The sequence below is a fragment of the Lepeophtheirus salmonis genome, unplaced genomic scaffold (assembly GCF_016086655.4).
Source record: "Lepeophtheirus salmonis unplaced genomic scaffold, UVic_Lsal_1.4 unplaced_contig_17369_pilon, whole genome shotgun sequence".
NCBI lineage: Eukaryota > Metazoa > Arthropoda > Copepoda > Siphonostomatoida > Caligidae > Lepeophtheirus > Lepeophtheirus salmonis.
The window spans coordinates 1-21,579 of NW_027292354.1; the positions used below are offsets into that span (position 1 = coordinate 1).

General features: G+C 27.6%; 1 protein-coding gene across 1 annotated transcript; it reads left to right on the plus strand.

The window, feature by feature from the left end:
• The first annotated feature begins 14,991 nt into the window (after positions 1-14,991).
• LOC121131115 (uncharacterized) lies at positions 14,992-20,840 on the plus strand. Its single transcript, XM_040726668.2, has 5 exons — positions 14,992-15,034; positions 17,873-18,298; positions 19,244-19,405; positions 19,514-19,693; positions 20,242-20,840. The coding sequence occupies exons 3-5, from the start codon at positions 19,363-19,365 to the stop codon at positions 20,520-20,522; spliced, it is 504 nt and encodes a 167-aa protein (XP_040582602.1). The 5' UTR covers positions 14,992-15,034; positions 17,873-18,298; positions 19,244-19,362; the 3' UTR covers positions 20,523-20,840.
• The last annotated feature ends 739 nt before the right edge of the window (positions 20,841-21,579 follow it).

Genomic DNA, 21,579 nt, shown 5'->3' on the forward strand with positions numbered 1-21,579 from the left:
TTAAACTTTTATATATACAGGGAACGGGGATCAAATTGTCGCCAAAATATTTTTCTACAAAAAACAACATAAAATATACATTTTTTAACTTTTTTATTGAAAATTAATACTATGACGAGCATATAGGTATAGAATAGCCATTCATTCGATATAATTACCGTTGGCATTAATAACGGCCTCAATACAGTCTCTGAACCGGCCGCAGCTCTTCTGACCATCTAGTTGTCCATGTTGCCGAGTACCTCCTTGATGGAGTCCATCAGGCTGGCCTTGTTGCTATGGGGATGTCTGTTGGTATGTCTCTCGACATAGCCCCAGACAAAATAGTCCAAAGGATTAAGGTCGGGAGAGTTTGGAGGCCACAAATCCTTGGTTACGACGTCATAACAGTTCTCGGTTAACCACTGCATTGAGATTTCGGACACATGGCAGGGTGCTGAGTCCTTATTGTTTTCTCATGGCAGCCCAGATCCTTCGCCATGGCCTTCATGGACCTGGTAGGGTCATCCTCAACCATCTTCTTCACCTTGTCGACAAAGTCGGTGTCCCTGACCTTCCTGTCGGCGCCCTCCTCCTTGGGTGCCCTCTTTATGGGGGCATCAACATCCCAGGTGTCCTCTAGCTTCTTACGGATACGCTGAACAGTCCGTAAATTCACTCCTAAGGTTGAAGCAATCGTTGAATTGGAGATTTCATCTCCATTTTTAACCAATGCCATGACTACGGCAGACCTTGAAAGCTCCTCGTTCCACTTATAGCTCTTTATTTCTTCATATGATGACGGCATGATGCTAACTGAACTACGTATCGTCAGTTGACGAGAATAGCTTTCCTACTGGTACCCAGTTTTTTATAAAAATATATAATATTTATATATATATTAATAATATTTATATTTTATATAAAAAAAAAATGAAATTGAATTTTACAATTTTCTGGAAACTCAGCGTTTGAAAATGTCAATATGGATTCCAGAAAAAGGGGGTGTCGAATGACCATGAAAGTATACTTGTTGTCCTTTTGAATCAACTGTTTTGGCCATGCAAGCAACTAAAAAGTAAAACAAGATTATTATAATATTGTAAATACGTTCGAATACAAGGGCTGCTGTAATACAGTTTCTAAAAGATGTGAATTGCATTCTAGAGAATGTGGCTTTTTCATTAATTAGCTACACATTTTTTATATGAACTAGGTGCAAGACGATACTTGACAGTATTAATTTTTGAAAAAAACAAGGTGATATGAATCTTATTGTTTATTTGATTATTAATAATTGACTAAAAAAAAAAAAAAAGTTGACGACTTTAAGTAAGGGCTGTAAGTCTTTATTAATGAAAAAAAGTGATCGGTAATGGACAAACCTATCCAAGCCATCCCAGCCACTTGGTATAATGAGTTGAAAAGAAAAACTTTTATTTTGTCTTTGAAAAAAATATTTTTGATATATCCATGAAATTAAAGGATGCAAAAAAATATTTATACCATTTTAAGACTTTTAACTATCCCGAGATATTTTGTTGTGACAACTTTATAATATTAAAGCATTCAACCGCTACGAAAAATGTAAGCTGGAATCAAAATTTGAAGTTTTTTGTTTTCTTCATAACGTATTTTGTAAGAATATCATATCTTATGTCCATACAAATTATAAGTAAATGTATATGCTTTATGATTATAAGAATGATCAGTTTAATCTTGAAATAATTTAATAAAGGTGTTCATTATAATTATGAATGTGGAAAATGTTTAATAATATTTTTTTAGTTAGATGTTAGAAAAGGCAAGCAAAATCATTGTCTAATGATCAATTGAATTGCTACAAATAACGGATGATTTGTGAAAGATCAATCAATAATCTTGTTTCAATTTGATTAGTACTACATTCAAAAATGATTCTTTGTTGAGACATTTTATAATTGAATTTTTGATCATTCGTTTAATATCCATTTCTTTAGCTGACTATTCCTTGTTAATGTTTTTCGTGGTTATTATTCAAGGTACATCAAACAACAATATATTATTGTTACTTTTGGGCTAATAGTAAGTAATAAGAGTGGTGCATTAGCCAATCAATGCATTGTTAAGTCTCTTATAATGACAGTAGCAGCGATGAAAATTAGTATAAAAAATAATTTGAGACGGTGTCGACGAGGGAGCTCAAAGAGAAAGCCTCCGATTTTGATTTGATGTAGACAAATATAAAATTATAAAAAGATATCCCTTTTTTATGACTTAGTTTTGTTAAAAAAACATCAACCTTATTTTAGTTTTTACATAGTATTCTAGTTTTATAACGATACTCACCCGTATAAAAAAAACCTATGCATTCCATAAATATCATTGATGATGCACCATTACTTCCGTTGTTGTTATAATTTTTATATAATTATTGAGGTACATTTATTTCATATTCCCCTTTTTTGACATGCTACTCTAATTTATAGATTATTTTTTTATCGATATTATTTACATGAAAAGACGGTATTTCAAAGAAAAAAAATATATATTTTAGTATTTTTATTTTTTGTTACTCTGTGATACTCCTGTTAAAATTTAAGAAACATTTTACAAAACTTGAGTTGTTGTTGATGTATTTTTGTTCAAAACTTTTTTATTATTGAGCCAATTAAAAACTGAAAAAATTGACATTTAATATATATTTCGTCAAAAAACGATATGATAAATTGTACAAAAAACCCTTAAGATTTGGTGATTTTTGAAAATTTGAAAATTGAAATTTTTCAGGACTGCAATGGGATATAAAATTTCAAAACATATTTTAAATATACATGAAATCTTTATATTGGTAATTGTTTTTTTATGTATTTAAAAGTTGACACAAATTTATAAATATTATATTAATATTCAAAAAGGAAATTCTCTAAAAAAAAAAAAAAAACCATACTTGATTCATAAACTAATTTGAATATTTTTTTCGAATTTGAAAAATGAAATTTCGATGTCATTATAACTTCTATTAGCTGAGTTAGAGCAAAAGTGAAAAGTGTGACACATAGTCAAGCTCCCTTTTATAGCTCAGAGTCAGTAATTTTGCATATTTAATATAAATTTGTAATTGATATATGTAATGTGTAAGTGGTAAATATGAATAACTTTTCGATAAAAAACTCCGATTAGTGCTTTATGAATTCGTAAGAAAAAGTTATTTACAAAAAAAAGAAGTGTTAAGTTTTTTTATTTGTAGTCATAGTTACTTAATTTTACGTAAAAATAAATACTTTTTTTTTAACAATAAACAAATTTCCTTATTAAATTTTGTTAGGACACGGCAATTCTTTATTTAATTAATTGACTCTGACTATGTGAGTTATTGATTGTCAAATATTTTTTAATTTAAGGGAACGCTATGAGTGGACAAATATGTAGAGTACATTAAAAAAATGGGTACAAATTAATTGTCAACAGAAGTTGACAATTTCTTGAAATTACTAAGACTTGCAAGATTAATCCATACATTATTTAAAACAACGCAAATAAATCATTCTAATAATACATAATAAGTTGGGATCAGACTTCTAGTTGGCCATTGAGATAAAGACCATAGTGTACAATTTACAGCCAGAAGGAGTACAAAGTTGACAATTTGTGTCGGGCCCACTATTCAATTTTGTTAATTATATTTTATACAAAAAAAAAATAATAACAATTTCGCCTAGATCTCAAAGATAAATCTGAAGCCTAATTGAAACTGATCTAGCATCATTTAAAAAAAAATTAAGTACTTAAAGTGTGCTTCAAGTCTAATCGTTTTTAAGAAATGCTTAATTTGTGTAGGTGGGTAAATTTAGCGTAGTTTTTAACGCTTTGTATATAGGGGACATCAAGGAAAGTTGCAAATATATCTTTTAACCGAACATCAATAAAGCTACAGCAATAAAATTTACATTACAATTGTATAATATAATACAGATTATTATGAAAAAACAGAAGAGTTTTTTGCACTTTTATTCATAATAATGGATAAAAACTGTTACGAAGTATGTTTTTTAGTCATAAGAGGGGCCCTTAAGAGGTATTTCAAAGTAAAATTATTCAATCTATATCATAGCTCTGGGATTTATTTGTTATTATATCTTGATTTACTATAATATATTCAAATTTAATTGTTCAACACAATGAACAATCTAGTGATTTATTTATCGAAAATATTATAAATATATAATTTCGAATCCTTACTTAGGAAATTATTAAAATATCTTTTTAGAAGCACTAATTTACTTACACTTATTTCAAATTTAGTACACATAGAGGAAGAAAACGGGAAAATAATATTTATTTTGCTCAATTATATTTTTTCGTAAATATTAATTTTTTTAAATTATAATAGTCTTCTTAACAAACGCTTAATTTTTTTGTATAAATATATACACTTCATAGTTTTTTAAAGTACACAATATTACCTTAAGGAATATGAAACACCCTTTTAGTGTACTTATATCCATTTATGATCAAAGGATAATATTTTTTTTTTTCATATTTATATTATTGTTTTTCCCGGAGAAAAAATGTTTTTTTAATTTTAAATACAAATTTATGGTTCAATTGAATGAAATCCTTATTAATACATTTTTAAAAGCTATTTATTATCAGTGCAAGAACAAAAGGTGGCCATAAAAAACATCAAATTACAAAATATGAAAGGAAAATCTAAATGTTATATGAAAAAAAAAAGACCCTGCAAAAAGCACAAATAAGGCATCAATTACCAGTAAAACCCTTATAATATATGAAATACACCCCTCACATGCTGTATGTAGAAAAAACTGCGAGGCTCCCAGACAGATCAAATATAAATGCTTTATATGCATCCACAATGTTATTTTGTCTTTTGACAGTTTGTTCTTGAACCCTTACTACTATGATTTAATCCTTCTATTAGAGTTTTATGAATATTGTACTTCATACACATTTCATGTATTTTCATTAAATCTTGTAGGTGAATAAACCAGAACAGTCTACAACAATCAGACAATTGAATAAGTTTTTCTGAATATGACGAATTAATGGCAGTATTTTATTCAAAAAGGAATATTATACACTAAATAAATTGATGAGTTTTTACGAGATAGTATGTACTTGATGAGGTAATGAAATTATATCGATAATATTGGATCAAAATAATAGTTACAGGTGAAAAAAAATAACTCAATTATATATATTTTTTGACTTTTCTCTGTTACTAATATAATCCAAAAATGCTAAATTGATGGAACTGATTATTTTTTTACATATTACACACTTGAAACAGTGGACTAAAAATAGGTATTGATTTACAAAATTTGTGAGCTCCTCGCTGAATTAACTCTTGAGTAAAAAATAATTCGCATGATGGCTTTTTGTCCTGGGATTCAAGACAAACAGAGCAAAATTGAGAATGCCATCATTAAATAGAAATTTATCTGTCTTTAGTCAAATAATAAATTTAATTTGTGTTTATGACAAGCTGCAATAAAGTTTAAGGTTGTCATAATTTGTTGTTAGCTCTCAAAGTAATACAATATTTATTACTTTTCATATGTCAACCATAAAAAGCTTGTTAAAAGAAAATTTTATATTTTATATGTACTTCTTTGATTGTAGAAATATTTATTTGTTATATAGTAATTCAACTTTTTGGTTTTTTATATATAAGAAAGAGCTGATTTTGGTTTGTATATACACTGAAATGATCTGAGACAGTAAAAAAATAATTATTGAGTTTTTATAATAAGAGCTATTTTAATAGATACCACCAATTTTATATAAAAATACCTATATTTTATGGGCATTTATGGGACTTATTAGGTATCTTTCATACATTTTAATTATTTTAAGCTGTGCTTCAATTATTGTAAATAACCTTATTTATTAAACTAAAGTAAAGAAAAAGGTAAAATAGTTAACTCAAATAACAAGATAGCATTATCAATGTGGGACATGTGCATGAAAATAATAATTATATGACAACTCCCAACTTAAATTAACGAAATAAAGAACTAAACATTGTCTCACGATATATTTTAACTAATCTATTATCTACATCAAGTATTTACACAGCACATGACGTGAACACATTCATATCTACATAATATTAACTCAATCTTTTATGGATAGATCTTAATGATGAGTTAAATAATTTTATATTTTTTATACTTAATCATTATTGAATGTTACTTAATGAGCTATCGATAGTGATGAATTAAACATTTATTTCAAATGAGTTAAAAAAAAAAACCATAACATTAAAGCAGACTTGATGCAAGTATATCCATATCCATACAATGCATAAGGTCAATTCGACATGCAAAATAATAAATGTTTGACAGGTTCATAACTGCTGCTTACATGATTTTACTGGCACTTTAAGGCTGTGATAAACAAAAAATCACCATAATAAAAAGGTTTCCTATCATTGAACGCATTCTTCTCGATCTGAGAACCCATGGTAGGACATTGGTTATTAGAAATTCTAATTACATTTTGAAGCCCTAAATCAATCATTTTTTTCTATTTGATGAAATGGACTCGTTTTTCTTGTGACTTTTGGTCCTAGAAGCAATATCCGGTTATTCGGTCAACCCCTCCGTTATTTTACTTTAACTTCAAATGTAAAAACTTTACTTTTCAGTACCACGCTATAAAAAGTTTAATTTTGAGTAATTTTAAAATATGTTGTTGTACAAAATATTTAAAAACAATATGTGTATATTTGTGAACAATTTAAAACATTATCCGACTTCAAATCCGATCTCTTTTTATATAAATATTTAATTAAAGGTTGTGATACGAAGAAAAATATAAAAATTATATTTAATACAAAATTATGAGTATGTATGTGTGTAACCAAAAGCAATTGTACTTTACATGGGAGGTATAATATTTATGTTCCGTAATTCACTTTACATAATTATTTTATAAAAACTATTTTATTCAAATACCTTGTACTTTCTTTTACCAGGGAGAAATGCAGCTCTCTTTAGGAATGATCTTATTCACTTTTCTAGGGGAGCTTGTTTTTCTCTATATGCACTTTTTGTGAAGGCTCCTTAAATAAAAACCAAATCAATATATGTATGCAAGTCCAACTGGCCAATTACTCCTAAGTTAATCTCAATACTTATAGAGTAGTCCATTAAAATCTGAACACTTTGAATTTTAAAATTCAACAAAATATAATTGATCAATTCTGTATTGAATTTCAACAAAATTAATTCTAAAAATAAATGTGTGACTGAGGTCTCTTAATCAATAATGTAGCCACCTGTAGTGGCAATTATGGCGTACAGGCGGCGGCAGAAGGCCTGATACCCACTGTGGATGTTTTCTTTTTTCACGGACTCCCAGTACTGGCTGACAGTAGTCTTGAGGGCCTCGGCGTTTGAATGACAGACACTGCAGGTCTTCCCCTCTATATGCATAAATGGTTTAGTTGAAGGGATTGGCATCAGGACTGGAGGGAGTCCAAAAAAGTCAAAGCAACACAAAAGACTGAATTCAAACTTATTTAAAATAATATCATAATGGAAAAGATGGATTTATTACATTACTGGTGTTGAAAATGGCCTCTCTACCCTCATAAGAATAATTCCACCCACTTTTTGTTTTTGGCTCTCTTTTGTGAAACCCCGATATCGGTTTTAACAAAAGTCGGGTTTCCTTTAACTCCATGAGGGTACATGGACCCTCATGGAGTTAAAGGGGTTAATCTGGGCTATTTTTTAAAACTTTTTCCGGATCCTGTTCGGCCTTTTTGAAAGAAATATTCTTCCTCCGCAACGGTTCAGACTTGCTGACGGCGTACAAGCTACTGTTGGAGACTGTTTGGTGATTTTTTTCTACTTTTACATAAGCTAGAGAGCTCAGGTTTATTTTGTTTTGTTCGTAATTATTTAATTTATCGGAATGTGAATTAACTTCAATCACTCAATCTTAATTAATTATTGAATTTGTTTTCAATTTAGATTTCAATGTATTTATTATTTTTGTTTTTTAAGTCCCCTTTCATTATTTCCCTTTTATATATTAGAATTTGACTACAATTACTTCGTCCTTACCTTTTAATAGTATGTTTATTGGTTTTACCTACATCCACAACTCAAATAGACTCAGTTTATTTATCTGCAAATAAGAAAAAAAAACACTTTTTTGAGTTTTGTTTGGTTTCTGTATTTTTTCACATACTTTGACATTTGAGAAGAAAGAATATCATTTCTTTGGTTTTTTTTTGGTGATTTTAATTGGTTTTCGGGCCAATCTATCTTTAAATTAAGGGTGGCCAACAAAAAATGAGGTCAATCAATGAATCAAGTATAGTCTTTGATGTGATATCTTAAAAATAGGTTTTCCTTATCTGAAACTTTTAGGCTTTTCAGTTAAATATAATTTTATTACTATTTTTTTTTTTGTTTATCATCTAAAATATCGCTAAATAATGCTAATGGTACTACTTCTTCTGTTAAGTACCATTTGTGGTTTCTAAGTTTATGCTAAAATATTGTCAATTTTGGAGAATAATATCATGTTTTGATTCCACTTCAAATCATTAATAGAAGCTTCTGTTGCAAAAGTTGATCTCAACCACAATGGGGTATAAAATAAAGAAGGAAATGTGATTCACCGAATAAGCTTATCCACATCTTTTTTTTTATGTTTACATTTTACCTCGTATATTTTGGCGTGGCCTTATTTTATTATAACAATAATTTTTATTTGTACATTTATTAAATTTTACTTCCTAAGAAAAAAAACTTGAAAACATGAAAATCCGGGAGTGTCTGGAAGAGCTATACAGACAAATCAATTTATTGGTTAATATTTACTTAAATAATCCAGTGTTTGAAACCCGTGATTTTTTTTTTTTTTTTTTTTTTTTTTGTAGATTTAAGTATCCGCAATAAAAATTGATGTTATTTTGAGCTTTTCAACAAATTAGCTAATATCTTGCCAAAAGATAGCACTTATCATAATTTTTTCGTAACATAATATAAATAGATTTAAACATAAATTGTCTTGTCTTTAAAAAGACATATAAAAACCTGTGCTGCATACCTTTTTTCCAATAATTGATGATCAAGTTCTATTTTAAGAAAAAAACGAGATTTTTTAAAACTTTAAGCAAAAAGTGCGAGGGTCTAGGGTCTATTCAAACCCCCAAAGAAATGATATCCTTTCTTTTCACATCTCAAAGTATGGGGAAAAAATACGGAAAGCTAACAAAACTCAAAAAAGTGTTTTTGAATTTTGAATAGGTCTACAGAGTCATAATACAATAATCTTTTTTAAATTAAGTTTTTGAAATTTTATTATATTTCAAACGCTTGATATCTGTAAATTACAACTTTCTTGTGTAAAATTAAATTAAGAGTATATCTATAATGTCCAAACCCTATAATAAAAGTATAACTGAACTAACCATTCCATGCCCATGTATTTTCACAGTTTTTTGATGAGATCAACAAGAAGTAAAAAATTTTAATAGATGAAACATTGTTATCCTAAGAGTCTTTGATATTATCCCCTCTGCTTTGAAGTCATTTTCTCCTCTCATTGTATGATAAATTGTTAAACAAATGAAACACGATATTTGGGATATTATACTCTCGACAATTGATATTTAATGCATCACTTTATCACAATAATAAAATAAGAGGTTTATAGATTTTACAGCTTCTTAGCAGAAAAAACATTCAGTTCTATTTACTCGACTTTTTGTACATATGGAGAATGTTGCCAACAATAATCTGTAACCACGAGGTTAAAGGGTTTTTGTAAATCATTTCGTGGTTGATTTTTTGTATTCAATATAAAGATTCTTCTAACTCTTTGCCAACAACATGTTGGTGTTGATTCTATGCATATATGTATATTTGTTGAAAAGTATTCAAACATTATATTGCATGTTTACCAAAGTCTATGCAGTATACGTTTATAAAACATATGTGCACCTGTCATTTTTATTATGTCCTAAAAAGTAAAAAATGTATTCCCTTATTAACATTAATCAGCAGCATATTATGACTTTTTATCGATCTTATATTTTTTATTCATATATTAATTTGTTGATATAAATATTATTTTGTTTCTAGATTTTTTTATGATTATAAAAGAACAAGGATTGTTTCATCTACACGTAGAAACACATTTTTTTTAGTAGTAGTCTCGGATTTTTTTTTTTTTTTCGTCTGCATTAAAAACCAGACGATGTTGTATTTTTATACAATATAATAAACATTATAGTATAAATTTAATCCTTGGTCAAAAGACATCATAATTAAAGTGTACATATGTATTTATAATCCCACATACCTATAAAAATCTCAATACAACACATTGAAATTCTAATGAAAACAACAATAAAGTTATAAAGCTAGAAAAAAAACTGCACACTTTAAAAAATAAGTAAAACAAAACAACCAACCAACTAACAAAAACAAAAATTAAGAAACATTTTTGATCGATTTAGACCTCTTGTATCTTCTATCAATCTTACGTTTGATATTGATGTTATTAACTAAAAATAACGTCACTTACGTTTTATGTCATATTTTTTACATCAATTCTTATGGTTGGGCCCAACTATATAATGATTCATCAAAATAGTTAGTTTGATAATTTTATTCAAAAACTTAATCTTTAAAATGGTTTTTTCATGTTAATAGTTAATTAGTTCTCTCCTCTCAGGTACAAAATAAAATCTAATATTTTACAAACTTTAATTTTTTAAATTAATTATTGGAGGTTATGAAAATTAGTTAATTTTTTATTATACTCTTAGTGTTGTTGTAACAATATTTTAACCCCAAATTAGTGCCATTTATACATCTTTGCACTGCGACAAAAAGTTTTAGGAGTCAACGTTGTATGATAACTATAAAATATTCAACTTTGATCTATGATTAATCTAAACATTTTGCTTTTTAATATATGTATATATAAATTTACAAGAAATAGAGATTAATTTATATATGGAGATGATTTTATTGATTATTTGTTAAAATCAAGAGACTACATTTTTGAGACAAAACACTTCAAAGTTTAGACTATACTGGTAGTATATTGCAAAAAAATTTGTATAAAATAAGTTTGCACAGAAACTCGAAGACAAGCTGAATGTCTTATATACCGGAATAAAATGTTTGACGAATTAATTTAGTATGTAAAATTAGTCAATATGTATCTTGTATTTACAAACATAAAGTCCCCAGAAATAGTTTTTGAATATTCAAAAAATGTTTGTATGTTTAACTTGAGCTTTTCCAGCAAAAAATAAAAACAACAATTTTGGAGAGCTTTTTATAGATGCATTAGTCGTATGAATATTTTAGTGCTGTCTCGATACCAAAATGTTTTTACAAGTTCATGTATTAAAATTAATGTCAGTATTTCTATACAAATTAACCACAAAAATAATACCAAATTGCCATTATGACTTATATTTGTATATATATGATTTTCGTTTGAGCTAAGGTTATAGTATTATCTTAGAAATTTGATAAAGTTATACAAGTTCCGAAATTTGAAAGACTAAATTATCTGCAAAACAATTTCTTTATGACGTAATGGGGAAGCATTGCCTGGATCTAATATCAATTTCGTTAAGCATAATTTGAAATACACCAATATCCTGCTACCACTATAATACCGGTATAAAAAAAAAAAAAAAAAAAAAAGTAAATTTTTGACAATTAATAACGAACTATTTAATAATTATTAATAAAACATTCCCTTTAACTATCAAATTTAAGTACATACTATTTTTCCATAAATATGGATTAATTTTTATCATTGAATACTTCCTTATTTATAAGTTAAAGAATAGTGGAAACTTTATTTAAATATTATGTCATAGAATTCATATAAACTAGAAAATTTATCAGAAATTGAAATAACACGCACTATTTATATATCGAACTCCTCATAAAATTTAAAATCTTTGTATTAGCATTTTCTCAAATATAGTCAATTTTATTTATAAGTTCAGTGTTTCAGTTTTAAATTGTATAAAATCCCAACTTGTACAATATATTTACATAGTCCTGATCGAAACTAAAATGTAGACAATGATAAAAATAAATGAACAGTGCCCTAAAGGATCTTGATAAACAAGCTGCATTACATGACTTGAATTGCCTTACCCTCATGTTTTCTCTTACAAAATAAATAATTGAAAACAAAAGTACTCACTGTGTTTATTGATAAGCTACATAAAAGTGAAAAAAATCGTAAATGCAGTTAAAAAGGTTCATTCTATAGCCTATTTTATTAATCAATGACTTAGAATGTAATAATTATCTAATGTGTAAAAATTATTCTATCACATAACTCATAATATACAAAAAATTATTTGATTTATAATATGATGAATTACTGAAGTAATTGGGTTTTCCCCAACTCATGGTTTGAAAGACTTATTCCATTATATTAATATTCAATTTAATTGTCATTTTTAGAGCAAAATAGTATATTAAATGTTGATTGCAATTTTTACATTTTAAAATACATTTGATATTAATATTCAGAAAATGCGTGTATACCTGATTATTAATTGAAATTAAATATACAGAAATGCATTGAATCAGATTATTACCTTATTCGGTAAAAATACAAATAAAAATATATATTAATTATTTTTTACATTTACAAAACGACTAAGTATCGAAATTAAAAAAATATATGAATTGCATTTATTATTCAAAAGTTTATTTAAATGAGAAAGCTATTATACTACAGAGTCGCAACCCAAAACTTGCATTACCATTGTATACAATTTGAACCTCGTCATTATATTTAATATGGTTGCATTATTCCACGAAACGACAGCTAAAACAAAAAAAACAAAAATTATTTGAGATTATATTCGTCAATAGCAGCCAATCTGTTCGCCGGCGTGAAGAGGATGTTATTCTTTCTAATAAACGACATATTACAGCTAAATATAGCATATAAACATATTACAGCTAAATATAGCATATAAACATATTACATATGGTATTAAGTTGTCTTTTATTGATTCCATAAAAAAATCGTTTTTTGAAATTGACACTCTCTATATTTTGTCATAAGGATACTCATTTATGAAATATCTGGGATTATAGAAATTTGAGTTATATTTCATCCTTAAAACAATCTCCGAATTAAAAGTAGGATAAATAAAACTTATGCAAAAGTTTTTTTTTAAGATTAAAAAGTGTATCTTGTTCTAAACTCGATGTATTTACATTTTTAGGTTGAAATATGATGAAAAACTAAACTATTATGAACCTTTAAAACTTATTCATTGTAAATAGTGATGAAAAATATCATAGCTTATGGTATAGAAACATATGCAATGTACAATGAAGAGGAAGACCTATTTGAAAAATATACATCTCCAATAATTTTTGTTCCGTTTTGTATTTTTTAAGGTATCCCATTTTGAAATAATGATATGCTCATGAATGGATCCCATTATTGTTTTGATTCCTTTTCTACTCCCTTATGAGATCTGGTAGTTTTCCTAGGATGAATTTTCCTCTTATCGTCCCTCTTGTAATTTGGTAACAGAATTCGAACATCTCTTGTAATGGATGATCAAGTCAGAAGTATCTGCCTTTGATTGGCTCAATCTTCCTTTTACATCATCAAATTGCATTCAAATCGGAAAAAATATGATTTTAAGGGTAAAAATGACTCTGAACGCTAACTGGCCCCATATGAGTCCAATACAATGATTGACATCATTCACATCAAAAAAAAATATTTCTTCCAAAATACAGAGGGACCCAGTTTCCTGGAGGATCTAGCCTTACGTGATGATATAATAACAGTTCATGATCTTGATAAACAACCCTCCTTAGTCTTTGTACGTGGTAAATTTAGTTTTCCGCTAAAAAGATTGTCAAATACCACAATCCTCCATCGCCCTAGCATTTGAAAATGTATTATGAGCAACATTTTTTTAATAAGTTTTTTGATTATTATATGAGTCTTTTTTAGACTTACCTAAACCCTGGCAAAAGAAAATTCAAGGCTCGCTGCTCCACAAAATTGATGACAAGGTGTTCACGACACATCTTCAAATATCGGCAAATCTTAATCTTTACGACACTCCATGCAAAGACTGTGCAAGAACTTTTAATATTACCAACATGCCATTGTTGATTGTCTTCATGCTTCATTTCAAAAGAATCCCTTTCATTGAATGTCAACGGACAAGGAAACCTCAAATCTAATTTAACAAAAGAGAGATATTGTTTGTAGTATCAAACAGTAGGACTTCCTTTGATGATATTAAGGCATTGGATTTTGCTTTGTACATATAATGTTAAATCCCTCATTGCAAACAGGCTATGCGCCTATCAACCATTGGAGGATGAAGAATGACAAAAAAAATTATATAGCTGTATATTTGAGGATCCCAAATGTTTCGGGTTAATATTTGCAATATGTAGTGGATTATGTATGATACTACCAGAAAATATCAACAAGATATTTGAACATATTGAAAATAATTGTTATGAGTCATGAAACTTTTGGGAAGTTATTGTTTTGAATGTGAATTTTTAGATTCTTAGATTTTTTTAAATGTGAAATGTTATATCAGCTCGTTTTACTCGTCATATTCAATTTTTCTTTTTATTTTTACTAAAACGAAAATTTAATAAATATTTTTTATTAATTTCCTGATTTTTTTATTGCTGACAGGTTCTTGAAGAGGGGACTCATTTTAAACTAAAATGTTTATTTAGGTAATCTTTAACTGAATGACTCTACCTTCATATTTTATTTTATAAATACTTAATAAAAAAAAAAATAATAATGATATAAACTGTGCTTATAAATAATTACCAAAATGCATTCACTCAATAAAATTTATTTAGAAATTTCATTTTGAGCTATGGGATCTTTGTAAGAGAGAGGAAGGCACAACGAATTATTTTAGGAGAGAGAAAGCATTTTCCCCTCCTCATTTATTATTTTGCCTTTTTGAAGACAAAAAAAAAACTAACTAGTCTATGGTCCGTGACTGTGCGAGCCAGATATGGACTCCAAGGTAAGAATTCATCTCTTCAATAGCAGGCTGTTTTACTTCACACCTTCGGGTTTAGTTTGCCCTTTTTAACAGATCCCTTTTTCCTTTTCAACGTTTTGAAACCTTTGTCATTGTAGAAATTATAACCAATTATATATAGATAAATTACTAGCTACAAATTTAGATGTCTCAAAAGTTGCATGTGAAAATATTAACTTTTCTTTGGCCTCTTACTTTCCTTTGTTTTCAGGAAATACAAATACACTATAAAAAAAAATTGCTGATTTGTTAGAAGAAAATATAATTTTTTTCTTATTTCTTTCCCATAAGCAAAGACAAGCTTTTGATTATATTTATTTAAATGAACTTAAATTTCATAAAATTATTAACTATGTAATTAAATTTTATCAGTCAATTTTTATCTTAAATTATTAAATAAAAAAAAGTACTTATTTATAATAAATGAAATAAACTCAAAAGAGTCTTATCAACTTTTATCCAAATATCCCTATTGAAACATATATTACATATTTTTGTTAATTAAACTTATTATCTATTTATAAATTAAATTATGTAGTTTTCCTTTTAAATTGCTTAAGCTAATTTTTCTAAGGACATCATTTTTAAGGACAAGTAATTCTTATGGTTTTTCCAAAATTATCCAACAATTTCTAGGTCTATTTTGTCTTAGGTGGATTAGTCTACGAAAGTTTATCAATTACTTGAATTTTGATAAGTTGATTACTTTCGTATTTGTCAGTGAATTTTGATATAAAATAAGGAATAATCCAACAGTAAAAAATAGTTGCATGATGTGACAACTTTTTTTCATTCAGCTATTGTAAAAAAGGTGAAAATATGTAAGATTACAATACATTAAGTTACACTTTGATAATAATCATTATTGTATTTTTATGCATAAATTTCCTCCTTGCGCACTTTTTTTTTTACTTACTAATAAACCATTTTTTCTATTTTTAAAGTAATTAAAAAAAAAAAAAAAAAAAACAATCGTTTAACAAATAAAATAATTCATTTCACTAGTATCTTTCTATTTAAGACTACCTGAAAAATTGTTAATTTATAAAGTTTTTTTATATTTTAGATGGGATACATAACAAAAAAATTAATTCAATTCTTTCATTGTATCATATCTTACATTTTAATAGTATAATAAAAGATTAGTCATTTACGGGTAACAGAAAGAAAAATAAATACGAGGGTGCATTTTAAGCTAAAAGTATTTTTTGATAAATTTTTTGAATGAAATATATAAAATATCAATAAGTCATTGTTGAAACAATATGATTTTATCATGCCTAATGAAAAAAATCAAGGATCACATTGACATTTTATCAAAAATATAGCATCTACTGAATCTTGATCTTGATTACATTCCTTTGGATGAGAAAAAAATCAGGTTTTTTTTAAGTATTGGTAAAAAAGTTATACCCTTCATTTTTACAAAGTTATTTAATAATAGAGTACAGCCTTGCGCGAAAAAATGCCCTGCCTAAAATTGCTACGGAGGAAAATTGCCCGTATTTTTTTCAAACTTAAAGATGAATGATAACACTTTATTAATTCATTTATAAATGTTTAAACATATTTGTTTGTTCCATCCTCCAAGGCAGTAATGCAGCGTGAGCAATATTATTGCAATTTAGGAGGAGGAGGGGGGAGGGACTAAATAGCTTGGGGTCTCTTAAAATATGGTTGAATACTCTTCGTATTTAGTATTAGGGTGTTGGTTGGATGTATGTGATGCTTTGGCGGAGGTTTTTAAGGCCCCAAGGGTGCCCCAAGTACCCCGTATAACCCGAATGCCTTGTAACTATTTCTTGGTATTAGAGGGGTTCCTTGGATGTATTGGTTGAATTGGTGTTGGTTTTTAGCAGTCCCAATCTACCCCCGGGCCAATCAAAGGCTGGAGGGTATTCAACTATATTTTAAGAGGCCTTAAGATATTTTATTCATCCCTCCCTCCTTCTAATCATCTCGATACATTTCTTAGAATATTGGATTGAATTTAAAAAAATGCAAGTTATGGAACAAACAAATATGTTATGATATTTATGATAATTTATTAAGTGAATTTATAATGTATTGTTTTCGTCATGAAGTTTAAACAAAATACAGGCAATTTTCCTAACTGGCAATCTTTCTCCAGGGCAATCTTCCACTGGCAATTTTCATCAGGGCAGTTTTCCTTGTGCCGAGTACAGTATACAGTTGAACCATAATTTTTTTTCATTTTTTATTCTCTGTTTGTATTGCCTTTTCTCTTTTTGATCAAAGAAAAGTAATTTTTAAGATAAATTATTTATTCAATTCAATACATATGTGCCCATGTGTTTTCTGTTTGGAAAAAAGAGAGAAATACAGTACCTTTATTGCACATATTCAATTGTTTCTTTAAAGCAGGCTCAATGTGTGGTTTTTATAAACTTTATGCATTAGCACCAAGATTCAACTTTTTATTTTAGATTTCAACACCTCCTTTTATTGAAATGATTTTTTTTCTTTAATAATTCATAAGTCTAAAATTTTTTTTTTAAATATGCCTTGACTAATTTTATAGTAGTAAATAACATTAAAAAATTGTACATCAGAAAAAAAAAAAAAAATCCATAACAACAATTTCTTGTGACTTAATGTTTATAAGTTGACACTTATTTCTGACATTATATTTGGATAAAAATAGAGATTTTTTTTAGTCAGTGTTATATAATAAAGGCCTAAATAAGCATATTCAACTGTATCTTTAATAAAATATCCATTAATTAAATATGAAGGAGATCCTGTACACAAATTTCACCGAATAATTAAACAAATTAATAAATTTTATTTCTCTTACAGTCACTCCAGAGGATAGACATCGTCTTTTTTACCTTCATCTTCTCACAGACTGCCTCAGAGAGCAGTGTATACTAACTGTTTTAATCTCCAACACCAAGAGTTAATTTGGCTCAAACTTATTTGTATGGAAATCCTCGTCCCAATTTCAAATAGGAATGAAAAAATACCAATCTTACAATATCCTACTTGATTTGTTTTATTGTTATTTATCATTTAGTTTGATTAAAATTAAAAATGCATATGATGTACAAAGCATTTCAAGATCGAGTGGAAGATGATCAGAACTTGGATGTACACAATAAGTTCACATCAAGTCCTACCAAAACCATCTTGGGTGCCTTAACTCCTCGATCAGTCTCTAGAGATCTAATCATTCCAAAAAAAAATATGAGCCTCATACAAGACTATAAAACCAGCATTCCCGAAGTAAGTCTCACAAATTAATCATACCTACTGAAAACGTGTATCTACGATGCTGGCACAAAATTTCAAACTTACGTTTTTAAATTGGATCAAAATAATATATAATTGAGCCGAATATGAAATTATTTATAAAATTAATATATATCCAAAGAATTATGTCCAAAATTTATGTATGCCTCAGAAAATGAATTTTATTCGTATGAATGATATTATTAAATAAATTTTTATACAGTCACAATGCATAACTCAACAAAATTTAAAAATAGGTGTTGTTTGTGATACATAATGAAAAAGGTGGCTAGAAAACGGTATAATTGTTTATTCTTCAAGCCGAAATTATTGACCGATAAAATACCGGAAATATTTTTAATATATCAATGGAACATTGTCCAAGGTTATAATATTATATGTCAAAGTGTTTCAAAAATATAGAGGACAATAAGAAACATATTATTAGATACGTCTTTTTTGGATAAAAAGTAGACATTTTATTTTTATTTTGTTGATACTTTTTATAACTTTTGTTTGAAAAACAAGCAGCATATATAGTCAACATTTTTTATTCTCATTGATCAAGGATCCTTTCATTTATAAACTCTGTGTGAATATAATTACGTTATAATAGATGTCTCAGTCACACAACTATATACCGCTATTACTCAAGTTATATTTTAATTATGTACAATTTTCAGATCTCTTTATCAAATGTCGTCACCATAAATTATAAAAATGTAGGAAAATGAATGTAACACATGGAAATAGAACATAAAAAGAACGTCTAACCAGTTTATTTTAATTTTAATTATAATTAACTTCTCTTCATATGATTAAAAAAATACCAATGTTAACATAATTTAATCTAATTGAACATAGTTTGAAACTTTTGCCACCACTGCAGTACATATTATGTATAATGTGGAAAGACTAATTATTATTTCAATTATTTAGCATATTGAAGAAATACCGTTCCGAAGACAGGATAAACGTATACTTTATGCAAGAAAGAAAAGAGTTGTAGACCGTAAGCTCATCATACTTTTGAATGCCATAGGACTGTTTATTTAATTATGGGCCTAGTTTTCTTTGTACTTTACTTTGTATTTAATAGAGGTAATTATAAATAAATTAAATATATTGAAGCCTATTATCCGACCTATACTATAAAGGTTTATTAATTAATAACAAAACAAAAGTTAATAATTGATTATATACTCATAGAAAATAAACGTACAAGAATATTTGTTGTTCTTGGACCCGTACTCGCTGTGATAGGTATAGTTGTGATGATGTTCTCAATTGAAGTGTGTATTCGCCTATGGAGAAATAAGAAAAGAGAAAAAGATCCAGAGATTGATGATGTTGAAAATATTCATCATATTAAACATTGGATCCATCCTGGTACGTGTTTTTTCAAGACAATCTATTCAAATTATTTGATATGCAATAGATAATCATTTTTTAATATGACAACTTCAGCTGAATTTTTTTTTTTTATAAAATATATTTTTGATGAACTTAACTTTTTGAAACATATTATGTTATTAAGACATTTCCACTTTTTTTTTCAATTTCATTTGTCACTATAAAAAATTAATTGCTTGAATATTGAAAGCTTTCCTTAAATTGTTACGCTGTCTTCATTTATATGCCTATATGTACATATTGAGGGCTGAGGGCCAAACTGCCGTGACTGTAAAATGAGAAATATTTGTGTTATTGTCAATCATTCATAGTAATCGTCTTATATATAATGTAAATACTGACAAACAAAGAAACTCAACTCTTGACAGGAATTTATAAGATTAATTTAATTATAAAATATAGGAAAACATCCTTATTTATAATGCAAAAAAAAAAAAATTCCAATCTAAATTATGTATTCGAGTTACAACAATTTGACTCTCATCCTAGGATATAGTTATGTGTGTATAAAATGTCTCTTTTAGAGCTGATTCCATTTGGATGGGGTCATCGCGATAGTCTTTGGGAAAGCTCCATCAATGATGCAGACGATATACAGATTGATTTGACAGAAGAGTCTAGTAATCAGGAGAGCAATTTAGTCAAAGTCCTTGCTCAGACTGATATATCTTCCGATATTTTCGATGAGTCCCTTCGGTATAATGGTATTGATCGACCCACTCTCTCAATAAACCCTTCAGTCCAATCGAGCAAATCTGTGGGGAATTCCAGGATCCAGAAGAAAAAGTCAAAAACATTTTTATGAACCAGACTTGACCTATAGTTTTCAATTTGATTAACTCGCCACTTTTGATACTTTTCTTTACTGATTTTAATTTTCAAATGCATTACAACTTACATGTATACTAGCAGTTTCATATGTTTTTTTAATTTTTGATTGATATATTTTTATTTCATAAGCAAGTTCCTTATAATTTATTACCTCTTTTTATCAAATCAATACACAGCACCTTTTTTTTCTCTCTTTTCCTTCCTTTGTATTCCTACTCTACTCAAATTCCTTATCCGACAAGGACTAATCATTTTTTATTCATTATGTAACAATTCCTATTTCAAACTCTAATTTGAACTTTTATTGTTGTTTTTATCGTTCACCCTTAAAACAATAGTGAACACAAATTTTGGAAGAAATAATAAATAAAAGAGCTTGAAAAATCGATTTACTTCATTTGAACTTTGTTTTATTGTTGTTTTTATCCTTCTTTATGTAGTTTATCACCCTTAAAACAATATTGAATACAAATTAGTAAAACAAGAAGAAATCCCCAATATTTAAATACAAAATGTGGTCTTCATAAATATAAATGGTACTTTGACTTTTTTGGGCAAATGCTGGGTCTCATATTGAGATACTCAAAAAACACTAGCTATAGTCTGGACACTTCATTTGATAAATAATACTTTGTTTATATCCGATATGGTATTTTAGATAAAGTATACTTTTATTTTTTATCTATAATTGAAGTAAGAAATTTAAAGTTTTGATATGAAAATTGTTGGCCGCAGAGTAGTATAGCAAAATATATATGTATACAACTGAAAGTTATAGTTCTTATGTTGAAAACCCAGATCACGTAATATTAAATGGAAACTGAAAGGGGTAACAGCGTTTAGCAGCTCAATAGAATAATGCAAAATCAATGCATCAATAGATCCATTAGATACCTGGGAAATTCATGGGTATAAATAATTACTGGCCTATTATTTGACACTTGAAACTGCGTTTGGCATTAATAATTGAATTCAATAACCCATAAGATTATGTTTCTATACACTATGTATTTTGAATTCACAAAGGACAA

What these genes read in the sequence shown, in the direction of transcription:
- LOC121131115 (XM_040726668.2), top strand. Translation starts at nt 19,363, where the DNA reads ATGGGCCTAGTTTTCTTTGTACTTTACTTTGTATTTAATAGAG. An exon ending in TTACTTTGTATTTAATAGAG is followed by an intron (nt 19,406 to 19,513) that starts GTAATTATAAAT and finishes ATATACTCATAG; the next exon opens with AAAATAAACGTACAAGAATA. An exon ending in TAAACATTGGATCCATCCTG is followed by an intron (nt 19,694 to 20,241) that starts GTACGTGTTTTT and finishes TGTCTCTTTTAG; the next exon opens with AGCTGATTCCATTTGGATGG.